We start from the raw sequence: 12,384 nt of genomic DNA, 5'->3' as shown, positions 1-12,384 counted from the left end.
ATCACCCACAATACGCTTGGACCGCCTGTAGTCCAGCATGCACCGCAAAAGTGAGAATAGAGAAGAGGTTGGTTTGATTCACATACTGGTCCGCGTTTGTGGGTTCGTACTCTTTGATGTAAGTTATCTGACGTAAATATAGACTCTTTCGCGTGTTGTACCTTCTGCTTTGACGACTCGCTATAGAGAGGAAATTTCTAAGGTTACGGCTTTGCGTCTTGTTCGCAGTAACTGGATCGCGTCACGGGACATGTTATCTAATCAACCTCGTCCATTTTGCTTATAACTGATAGTGGAAAATATCTAAGGTGGATTGACACTTACCTGAACACGTACGGGTTTGACTTTCACTATCCATAGAGCCCAGAACACCAAGGAGAAACGCTGTTAATAGGAGTGAGCTGAGTATCATGGTTATGCGCTGATCTCTACTTTCGACTGATTCCACTTGGACGGCGACTTCGATTGCATTTATGACTTGGACATGGCTTCCGACATAATTGAGGAAGTTGTTAGTAAACTAACCAATTAGCCATATTCACGGTCAGATTGGATTTTACTGGTAAGGTCTAAAAATAAAAACGGTAACACGACTCTAGTTGAAATTTTCTGAAACCAGGTTACATGCAGTTTTCATGTGGGCTTCCTGTTGTTATTTTCTGCTCGGGGAACTCGTTTATCATAAAAGCTTTCAGCTTTAATTCAAAAGCTTTACTGACAGTACAATGTCTGAGCGCCATTACAAGATAATTTTGTTTTATCGACTGAGTTGATATTTTAAAATGTCCATTGTAATTCTGTAGTTGACGTTTCAAGCTTTAAGGGCCATTATTCCGTTTGCGCAATTGGAGTCAAACTCTGTGCCAGATGATTTGAAGGTGGAAGTTAAAAATTTCCGTTCAATGTTGACCCTGCCGCAGTCTACGACCCCTACAAACAGATAACGTGAAAAGATCCTTGCTCGTTCACGCAAACAATCAGATGATGATCAACCTAATAACAGCTCAACTACGGTTTGACAAGCTTTTGAATTTGTCCGCGGTGATATCTTAAAAAAAATTATGAATAAAATCCCAAAAAGTGCTTAGTGACCTTAGTGGATCGTAAACTTCAGTACAATCGAACAAATTTCCAATGGGAACACCTGACAAACCTGGCTGAGCGTGTTTGCACAAAAACAGGAAGATCGATATTTGAAACCGTCGACACCCACCACAAAATACCTCTTGAGAATGAAAAAAACTTCTGTTTGATACAAGGAAGCGCTCGCTGAGCGCACAGCCTGCTTTTGATCTCGGTAGGATTTTGCCAAGTCCATAATACATAGGACAAAAAAATGATAGAGCTTCTTGTTCGTATAAAATAGATTTTACTGTTTAAAGGCAGCTATCCTGTGTGTCCTTCCTGTGTATGGTTCTGGAGGTCAAAAGCTTGGTTTTACAATCGCGTGAGACACGTCTTCGGTCTCGTCACGATTTTTTATACAGTTTGGTCTAATATATTCAATTTTTCAAAACGGGAATAGAGGTAAAGGCAGACCTGCAAGGACTCCCCATGTGGCTTTTGTGATCGCGTCGCATAATCGCCTTCAAATTGTAATTTTTGCTCTCACAAGTGTGTCGTGCGAGACAGATACATTCTTTGGTTGGGAGACCCTATGTAGGTTCCGACCACGACTTAATTAAACGGGCTTAATGATTGGGGAGGATGAATAAGATTGCGAAAGACTCAGGATGACAGTCCAAATAATTGCACAGGAAGTCAAGTGAAAACATGAAATAAATATCATTTAGTTCGGTTACGCTTTGACTTTCCTCAAAACGAATTCTGTGCGTTTAAATCTCCCAAAAAGCCGTGTTATTTCATTGAAGGAATACTTCAAGCGTTTTTCTTTAATCAACTTGGTGTCACAATCGGCCCCATCGTATTGCTTACGAGAGAGACGACATTCTAACTTCATCATGACACGGTCACGTTGTTTCTCTTATGCTGCGCGTGATTGGTTGAAAATTTGCAAAGAAAACTAACGCACACCTACGCTTCAAATTTCAGGAATTTTACAGCCTGACAATACTAACAATGGAAGTGCCTGGGGGGAGGGGTGGTCGAAGGATTTAGGGGGTCGCATGGTTTTAAGGCGTGGTTCGGACTGGGCCTGAGATTAACGTTGACTAACGGCGCTTTTATTCAAAGGGATGATGCAGATGTTTTCTTTCACTTGTCAAAAACGGTGTCTTATGAACCGTCCCAAACGTTTTATTTACTAATGGGATAAGGAAATCTCTCACTCATGGGTAACAAAAATGACCAACGCCCTCTTCTCTCGTTTTCCTCATTTGAATTGCAGATATATCATTAGAATTAAATTATGCAGAGTTTTTCGTCAGCTTTGGAGGGTTTGAAATGACATTCAAATGGCAACATGGCCGAATGTCGTTTTCTAGTCGATCTTTGACCGGAAATTCTTAAAATAAACTACGAAGACCTTGTGAATCACCCATGCGTTTACGATAGATATTCGGTTGTGCGATGGTGGACTAAACATGCCTTGGTTTTTCCTTTGTCAGACTTGACGTCGCTTCCATGATCATGAACACGTGGATTTTCATCGTCGAGGACATGGGAAAGTTAACTCGGTACGGCCCTCAACAGGTATTTAACGACTGTTTTATTATTACTCTGTAATACGTTTGAATTATGCTTTGAAATAAATATGAAAACGATATTTTTTCTTGGGATGTCGAGTCCGTTATTTATGAAATTGAATTAAACATGGATATCGCATGTGTGATAAATTTGAATAACATGGCATTATTTCATTCGTGGTAACTGTCTGATAACGATGAAGAACAAAATTAATAATTTTTTTCACTTAATCAAGCTTTGAGAATTTTGGTTTACACAAGTATCGTCAGTACTATTTAACAATTATTCCACGAGCGCGCGCTGGATATGAGATGATAGATAGCCAACGAGGGGCGTAGCGCCGAGTTGGCTACAATCATCTCATATCCAACAAGCACGAGTGGAATAATTGTTTTATTAAAAAAAAAAAACGCCTCCAAGATATTAGACAAATCTTCTCGACTTTATTTTGCAAGAAGAAACCGAATGTTACAATGTACAGATATTAGATTATGGTATATTGGCTCATATACCATAATGGCTAAGCCAATAAAAAGTCTTGAATTGCATTACCCAATGTTCCAGTTTTTAATAATAACATTTTTGAACAAATTGTGAGATCTCTGTAGGTTGAAAGTTCGAAAAAGAATATCTTTGAATGTGATCAGAGATAACGTAAATGCTTGAGAGGAACTTTGTGAACTGACGTTTGTACCCGTGTGCAAGATTCTATGGGATTCAATACATATATATATGTACATCCAATTCTTGGATGAAAAAACTAAAGGCAAAACAACAGATTACCTTTGGGATGGGGCTATTCGGAAATCTTTCCTTAGAATGCTTACTTTCATATGATTATTTGTTGATATATGAATTCTTGTCTGTTTTTAGGCATTTTACAGCATGGGTGGGACAAGACCACAACAAAATGATCACTTATGACAGCGAGAAAACTACTCAAGGATTACATTTCGTTTGCACGAGGCGAGTTAAACTAGCCTTGATACCATTGAAACAGTCTAATTGATTTATTTCCAATAAATCAATAAACTTGGTTTGGGACTCCTTAGAATCCAGACGTTTGCTGGCCTAAGTGACTCTTTTCTATAAAATCAAAAACAATCTCATAGATCTTGAATTCCTTTCTCCTATCCAACCAGCTCCTAGACCAAGGACCCAACATGCCATGCTCCAGCCCCACTCAAGTGTTTTGGCGCACAGTTATTCTCCGTTTATACAAACTGTTCGGGTATGGAATAAACTGTCAACTCAAACAGCCCAAGCTGAGAACATTACTTCTTTTAAATCATAAGCCATAAGGGACATTCAGAACATGAAGACCCCGAACCACCTGAAAATATTTTGAACTATTTACATTTATTGTTTCTTTTAGACTTTACATATTTACTTATATATTTATTGTAGATTATTAGCATTATTAATTAGTTATTCTATATCTCCCAGCGTTAGCCCAGCTATTTGGAAGTATAAGTTCCAAGTTCCAAGTTCTAAAAACTGCTGAAAAATGTTAAAGGTACAAGCCGCATGTTGACGTTTTTGACCCAACTCCAAATTCTCCTAAGGAATCAATAAGAGATTAAATAATTTTTGCAGACTGTAGAGCCCTTCGGAGACTAATTGGTATTTAACGACTGACTTAAAAATAGAGACATTTCATATAGGATGTAGATATATTTGTACTTTCGAAATGGTCTTTAAATTTTAAAGGTTTAATTCAATAACTGGGGGAGATGTTAGTGCCACTTAAAGCAGCGTCTAACCCCTGTGTTTTACTAACAGACAACGAAAGATAAAACTGGAAACAGATTTCCAGAGATCGCCTAACAAGCCCCTTGGACAGGAAGAGAGTAAGAGATAAAGATCTTCATAAAACTTCGGGTAATTATTTTTTGTGATAAAGATTCCTTCCTGTATACTAAACGAGTTATAAATACATATAGATATTGCAGATAGATATAGTGTGGTCTGTTTTACTTTAGAAGGGAAAATACACTGGAATTATACGTCAGATGCTGAGTTTTCTCTCTGATATCAGGCAGTACAGTTTGAATCCTTTCTCCCCATCTTCTTTCCCTACAGGGAAGCGAGGGAGACTGGGGTGGTTCGTCCCCCAGGGGTAAGGTATAGGTATTTTGCTGGTACACATTACCTAATGTCATTATTATTACAAGAGTTCTTAAGTTGTATCAGAAATGTATCAGCTGGTAACGGCGAACTGTAAAAGTGTAGAGAGGGGAGTGGGGCCGGGGGGCTGGGGGGGGGGGGAAAGACGTAGTAGGGGGTAACTTGCAATGGACTTGGATAAGTAGCACCCTTAAACGCTTTACCATACTGAAACGGCGGTAACCCATGGGAGGGGGAGGGGGAGGGGGAGGGGGAAGATTTGCTGTTAATCGCTGTGTCACAGTTTTCCGAGATATGAGCCACCCGGCTGTGAGACTTTGCACCAGCCCCCTTATTTGCCCTTGTGCCCTCGTGCCCTCGTGTAAAAGTACTTACAAAATAATTTTCTTTCTCACCAGGATTAACAATTGAAGGAAGAATCACGAAAAGCTTGGCAAAGCTCAGTGAATCACAACATGGCGATATGGCTGGCTGGCTGGCTGGCTGGCTGGCTAAGGATAAATGGACAAATTCAGGATGATGGTGAGTTGATTACTTGAGGATTAACGTACTTGACAAGGCTTAGTGGGGGGGGGGGGTTGGCTTAGGGAAGTAGAATATATTACTCAAAGGCTACTCCAAGATGAGGAATTTACTTTGTTTTGCGAAGTATAATTTTTACGTTGTCCAGGGGTGTTTTTGTTCGAACAAATTTCATTTTAAAGGTGAAATGTTTGAAAACTTTCGGCACTCCTGGTATTCTGGGTTTGGCATCTTAGACCTATCGTGTAACCCTTATTCAGAAAAATGTAGTTTTGAAAAGTAAAACATTTATAATCGATCGAGTTAAACACGTGTTACCATGGAAACTACCAGGGAAGTTTGTTGTTCCCTATTGCTGACCAGTTTAAGCAGACAACTAAAGCAAAATCTTGTGAAGGTTTCTTTCGTCATGAGTTTCAATGTTAGCAAAGGTTCGCACGAAAAACATTTTGAAGTTACCGTGAGATCATGCAAAGAAATGGATCGCCTTATAGCCACATCACTGAAAACTTTTTCCATCTACCTATTAAGACTTGTTAAGCCTTACTTGATATTGAATACTTATAGCAGTCAATCTATCGTAAAGATATCTTTATTTTAGCCGAGTGAATTCAGAAAATCGAATCGGAATCTCTATATATTACATAGACAAGTCGTTGTGTTGATGTATTCAGAGTAGTTAATGTTTCTGTCTTCTAAAATATGTTAACATGCAGAAAATGTGGGTTTTCTCTAACCGGCTCTTCTACTTCGTTGACACGATCCTTTTTTATTTTCTCTAAACTTCTTTACAACTAAGCAGTCAGGAAGCCCGCTAGCTCGGATTTTTCAGGCATTAAAGTTACAGTGCCTTTAAAAGTGCCACTAGTTGGGCTGTCAATTAAATACTTTTCAGGGTAAATGACACCCAGCAAACGAATTAAATTTAACGACGTGCATTAAATCCTATTCTAAAAATATATTCCTTCGAGGTATTTGCTCTTTAGTAAACGTCTTCCTCCTCAATTTTTCGTGTAATTCTAGTCGATATTCAATTGAAATCAGCCATAGGAACCTTGTAAGGAACATGTGAGTGGACTTAAAAATGAATTCACCACAGGTTTACGAAGAAATCACCCCATAAATGTTGTAATAGAACGACAGACTCAACATAAAAGTTGGAGAAGAAAGGGCGTACCTATGGTACCACCAGTCGAGTTATGTGCTCTCCGAACTAATCCCCTTATTATATACTCAGTGCGGCAGATGAAAAACAGAAACTGTTTACAGGTACAACCACCTTGAAAGACTGAAAAAGGCTTTAAACGCGCTAAATCTGAAATTCAACATGGGATTTGTCCAAAACAAGACTAGGATGAATCGAAAGTATAAGATGGGTAATTTCTAGGAAATTACTCAATACAAAAGATTATGTGAAGATGGGGCTCGGATTTTTTCTATTACAAAAGATTATAATCTCAGAAATCAGTTTGGATCAGAAAAATTACTTTCTCCACTATGTAGTAGATTGACATTGTTTCAATAGGTATGGTTGGAATACAACTTACTAAAAGAGCAAGTTACCGTGGGAACTGAATACTTGTTTTCACGCTGAATTCACGATAGGAGAATGTCTTTCTAAGTAAAATTAATATCAGCTTATAATCAGTAATGGAAAAGCTATTTTATCACAGTCAGAGAGGCTATCAAGGAATCTAAGCTTTAAAATAAAGGCGTTCAGAGAGTAAAAGATCATCAAGTACTAGTACCTTCACATTTAGTTCAATCGCTTGTGATATATTTTATTCCCATTCATATTCCCAACAAGATAAAGAGTTAAAATGATGTTGAATGTTATATACTTTCAAATCCACCAATTTTTTTCGTTTAACGATCAGTTATAATTAATGCTGTTGGTAAAACTAAATTACACCAAACTAAATCAACTATGAACGAAACTTAAATCCCGGTCAAACGCACGCAACATTTCAATGCAACGTCTTGCAACACTGTTCTGCTTAACGTGTCACACACATTTGGCCGCCGTGTAGCAAAATGTTACAATTAACACGTGTTGTATCAAGTTTAAAATAGTCAAATTTTTGTCGCAACATTTTACGATGTTGCAAGGTGTTGCGTGCGTCTGGCCAGCTCCTTCACAACATCCACAACACGATCCAACAATGTTACCAGATGTTGCATTAAAATACTGCGTGCGTTTGGTCGGGCCTTTAGTCTGTATACCAAACAAAACCAACTGCATCACCCGATCAGAAACCTTCACCAAGCTCCCCAACCACATCAAAGTGTACTCCAAACTAGAACAGCAGACTACACCAATAGCTCTTAACTAGACCAAATACATTGTATATCAAATCCCCTCTATTAACTATGATCAAATACATTTGTTTTTTGAGATTGAGAAATTGAGAGTACATTCTTTATTTTCGTGACGAAATTTCTTTCCGTTTCTTAGACATTATTTTTTCAGCAATGAACTTCAAAGCCCACAATGACTTTTTCTGGTCATGAGGAACACTTGAATGCGAATCGTTTTTTTGTTGTTGTTGTCTTCTTCTTTCGCGCACGACATATGTGATCTGCTGTGATGCTCAGATAAGACCGTACGAAGTTTCGAAAACTAGAAGCTAAAAGACTAGAAAATGAAATAATGGAAGAAAGACAAATCCCTTATTCGATGGTTTAACATGTGATATGGGCGGACATTTTGCTCATAGCTCGTATTTTTCCTTGCCCCTTTAGGGCTCGGTAAAATACTACGTAACTCGCAAAATATCCTCATGCATTATATGTTAGACCATCGAAAAAGGTGTACATCTTCAATTTTTAGCTATTAAATTTCCGCCTTCCAAATGGAATAATTGGCCGATAATTTGTCCATTCGCCAGTTTAACGTTAATGTTCAACAAGAAACCGATGGATGCAATATACAATAAGACAAATCTGAGCGTGCAATCAGAGTAAATTTTCGGAAGTAGAGAAACCATCATCCTAATTCATAGAATTCACCCTTTTAACTCTAACGAGTGACCGAGATAGATTTTCTCCTTACAGTATCAATACAATATCAAGCAGACCAGTGATGAGAATAAAGAAAAATTTGAGATTACGAGATTGTCAGTTGACCCAATAACAAATTATCCAAACTAAAATCATAAGAACTGTTGGGCAGACAGCAAAGAGAATTGCTTAATATGATCTTTGAAGTGAAAGGGTGAGGTAATTGGTGCTGTGTCTAAAAGTTCCAATAGCTTCCATAATTTTAATAGTTTAACGTCGTCCTATTTTTGTTCGGTTGGAGTACGCTTTTTTCAAAGCTTTCTCATTGAATAACCATGTGGCACATGATTTTTCCAGTGTGTGTGTTTAATGCTCGTGACTAAGGGAAAATCTTCGATAAAAATTGTCGTTGGTGATGCACTACTGGAACGCCAAATACACTAATGAGACCACCAAAACTGACCAAGCTTTGAACAATCGACATAATGAAAATTCTTTGGAAATTCATAATGTGTTTTTCATACAAACCGAATTTCAACTGTGTTAGAGTAGCTCTGACTAAATTTTAGGTAGTGTCAGAAATTAAATTCAACTTGCTTATTAAATTATATCGAGGTGAGAGGAAATTCGCTCGATTGCAATTTCTTTGATTACCGACAAATTAGTTCGTGAAGGCAAAATGTACAGTTTCATAGCTAACATATATCCTTTTTGTGTTGACTTTTCAAGACAACATTTCATTTTTTATTTTCACGCCCATCTCAGTCTCAAAGCCAAATTTCACATCGACATCTCCGGTCACCTCACTGAGTCTCATTTGCTTTAAGTTCTTTCTCTCATCTAAACTAGTGGAGCAAATGTTTAATAATTTACCGATTTGCCTGATGGAAGGCGTTCCTGGGGTTTAAGGTCCGGTAATACGGGCAATATTTTCCTTCAACTTGTCTTGGAACATTATTGCATTGCAAGTTGAAACCTTTTGTTGCGCGTATTACCACGTTCGTGACCAACTTGTCTCGCAACAAAATATAGTGTTGCAAGTTGAGGCAACGTGTTGTGCAAAGTAGACTCGAGTTCTACTTTCTGCAACAAATTTTCAACAAAGAGTTTCAACTTGCAATGCAACAATGTTGCAAGACAAGTTGAAGAAAAATGTTGCCTGTATTAGCGGACCTATAATAGTTATTAAAAGACATTGTTAAGCTCTTCAAAGTACAGTTTGTAGCGTCCGCAATTCCTTTGTAATCAAATGACATCAATCAACTACAGGAAAACGTTCCTACAACTACTCACAACTTTCATTCTAAGTTTAAGTGAAGGAAAAACTTCTGTTTAACACCATACGATTCTAAAACAAAGTATTAGTCCCAAAAGTTATTGTCCTCTTTTTATCAAATAACTGCATGTATGATGAAATTTGGGGTGATACGGAAATCTTAAGCTTGCTGCAGAGACAAACAATTCGAATTAGACAACTTGTGTGCCAACACAGCAGTCCCGAGATATCGTTACATAGGAAATCTTTCTGCTAAGTCAAATTCACCTTAATTATGTTTCCTATCTACAAGGTTCAGGTAACTGAGCTGATAGTATGTAAAGTTTTTGAAAGGAATTGTTACCGCCGCAGAACTATGTTTTCTGAATTATTAATTATTAATTATTATTAATTATGTTTCCTATCTGCAAGGTTCATGTAACTGAGCTGATAGTATGTAAAGTTTTTGAAAGGAATTGTTACCGCCGCAGAACTATGTTTTCTGAATTATTAATTATTAATTATTATTAATTATGTTTCCTATCTGCAAGGTTCAGGTAACTGAACAGATAGTATGTAAAGTTTTTGAAAGGAATTGTTACCGCCGCAGAACTATGTTTTCTGAATTATTAATTATTAATTATTATTAATTATGTTTCCTATCTGCAAGGTTCAGGTAACTGAACTGATAGTATGTAAAGTTTTTGAAAGGAATTGTTACCGCCGCAGAACTATGTTTTCTGAATTATTAATTATTAATTATTATTAATTATGTTTCCTATCTGCAAGGTTCAGGTAACTGAGCTGATAGTATGTAAAGTTTTTGAAAGGAATTGTTACCGCCGCAGAACTATGTTTTCTGAATTTGAACGGGTTAGACATTGCGTTGTCATTATATCAAGTGCGAAGTGAAAAGTTTGGGGCTCGGATGGGAGCACATGGTTTTGAGTTAAAGTTTCGGCAACAAGAAACAGTTTAGTTTTAAGTTACTGTTGAATTTGTAACCAGTTGGTAATATGGAAAATGTGGTAGAATAAAAACAGAACGGGAATACTCACGCTTGACGGAAAATGCAAATCGTTCGCATAAAAATTTTTTTTTTCCTTTTCTTGGCGTACATTAATAATTGTTATTTATTTTTGAGTTATCAAGATATCCCTGAAAAATTTTTCTTTTGAGAGAAACGCGCGTGAAACTTATCAATTGACTGGTTTATGGTTTCCACATGAGTTTCTTGTGACGGCGCAAAGGCTGCATAAATTTGTGAGAGAAAGCACAAAGTAATATTCCCGAGTCATCTTTTGCATGTTAAATTTAAAGAAGAATATATAATTTTGTTGCAAAATTCTCAAAGATAGTACGTACACAGCCGCTAGTAGCAGTATGACAAACACAACAATTGAAAAACAACGGAACCACTATAAAAATGTTTCCTAAACAAGAACTCTTAAATGAATTTGCTAGTATTATTTGAACCATGGGGGCAAGATTTTAATTTGGACTGCACCTACAACGTAGTAAGCTTTTTTTTAATCTCAGTAATTCTAAAAGCGTTTGTACCATAAAATTTCTGATTTACCATTTCATGTTTTCTTGCAGGTCGATGCTCGCCTTTCAAGTTGAAAATTCTTCGAATCAAGAACAGGGAGGCAAGAGGGATTTTCACTCAGTTTACTAGTGAAACTTAATCGCGAATATATTTCTTAGATTTTTTTGTCAGCAGAAATGTTTTCAACTGCATGATGTTTTCTTTGAAAATTATTTGCTAGCAAATGGCGGTTCAAAACTTTTATTTTTCCCCCTAAAAAACTTAGAAAAAATACAGGGGTTTGTAACGCGCATGCTCAGTTTGTTTAATGATTGCTTCTGTTTAAAAATTGTTAAATTTTCCCGCCAAAAGACGTGGAAAAATACGCATGCGCCGTGTTTTTTTTTCTTTCAATGGGAAAGTTTATTTTAAAGATCTTTGCTTCTTGTAATTGAATAAAAGATATTTATTTTGGTTTTCTATCGTATTTTTTGTTCTGTAATCAAAATTCAATAAACAAAACATTTCTCTGTGATCTTTAATTTTCTCTCTAATGTCTCAAGCAAAGCAATATACAACAATTGTTTTTCATTTCAATAAGCTTTTATTAAATTCAAAATAGTTTAATTAGCTAAAAGGTGTCAAGAAAAACTACTTTTCGTGTATATACCAAGACTTTTAGCGGGAAAATTTGGTCCAGTTTGCACAGAGTTTCCCCTAACAATATTCTCAGCACAAATTATTAAAAGGGTCTAACTTGAAATTTTCCGCCAAAGTTCATATGAACAACACCTCGTGCATTTTTTTCCAATTTCAAATTATTTTTCTGCAATTCTTAAATTTCTTTGAAACAACATTTTGTAGGCGAAAAAATAAAACTGATTTTGTCTTTTTTTTTCTTGCACGAGACGTTGTACACATTACTTTTATAATAATAAGCAACATGGCAAGTTATACTCAATCTTCATGAAATGACATCCCAAAGCCTAAAGCACGCGATAGGAAATTCTTTTTGTAATTCCAATCCAATTCATAAGCGCAAACTGTTCCATGTGTAGCCGCAGAGGACAGACAAAACGGAAATGTTAAATTGAAGTCTTGGTATCTTTTTTTTTTTCAGAAGAAGCATTTGCATCTATAACGAAATACAGCTTAAGAATTTGTGATCGAGCAGTGAGGTCTGAACGGGGAGATAACCTTTCAAAATCGTTTTTCTTAGTGTTCCACTCCATGTAGTAGTTGACTTGCAATTAAGTATTTTCGATTAAAATGTAAGTCCAATTTTGTATGAAAAATTTTTTTTTGT

At 36.7% G+C, this 12,384-nt stretch overlaps 1 protein-coding gene and 1 long non-coding RNA gene across 2 annotated transcripts in view; one reads left to right on the top strand and one right to left on the bottom strand.

The window, feature by feature from the left end:
* LOC111331810 (fibroblast growth factor receptor-like 1) overlaps window positions 1-431 on the bottom strand; it is a 30,710-nt gene extending 30,279 nt beyond the window's left edge. Inside the window, exon 1 of the mRNA XM_088748953.1 lies at window positions 325-431. Coding sequence (XP_088605079.1) covers window positions 325-412 — 88 coding nt within the window. The 5' untranslated portion in view covers window positions 413-431. The remainder of the gene's footprint in view (window positions 1-324) is intronic.
* LOC148742081 (uncharacterized) lies at window positions 428-11,552 on the top strand. The gene is made up of 6 exons (XR_015996714.1): window positions 428-562; window positions 2,568-2,652; window positions 3,520-3,612; window positions 4,429-4,527; window positions 5,172-5,295; window positions 11,150-11,552. It is a non-coding gene; the product is annotated as an uncharacterized LOC148742081 (long non-coding RNA).
* The last annotated feature ends 832 nt before the right edge of the window (window positions 11,553-12,384 follow it).

The sequence above is a fragment of the Stylophora pistillata genome, chromosome 1, assembly GCF_964205215.1.
Source record: "Stylophora pistillata chromosome 1, jaStyPist1.2, whole genome shotgun sequence".
Taxonomy (NCBI): Eukaryota; Metazoa; Cnidaria; class Anthozoa; order Scleractinia; family Pocilloporidae; genus Stylophora; species Stylophora pistillata.
This window is presented reverse-complemented; position numbering and strand designations above follow the sequence as displayed.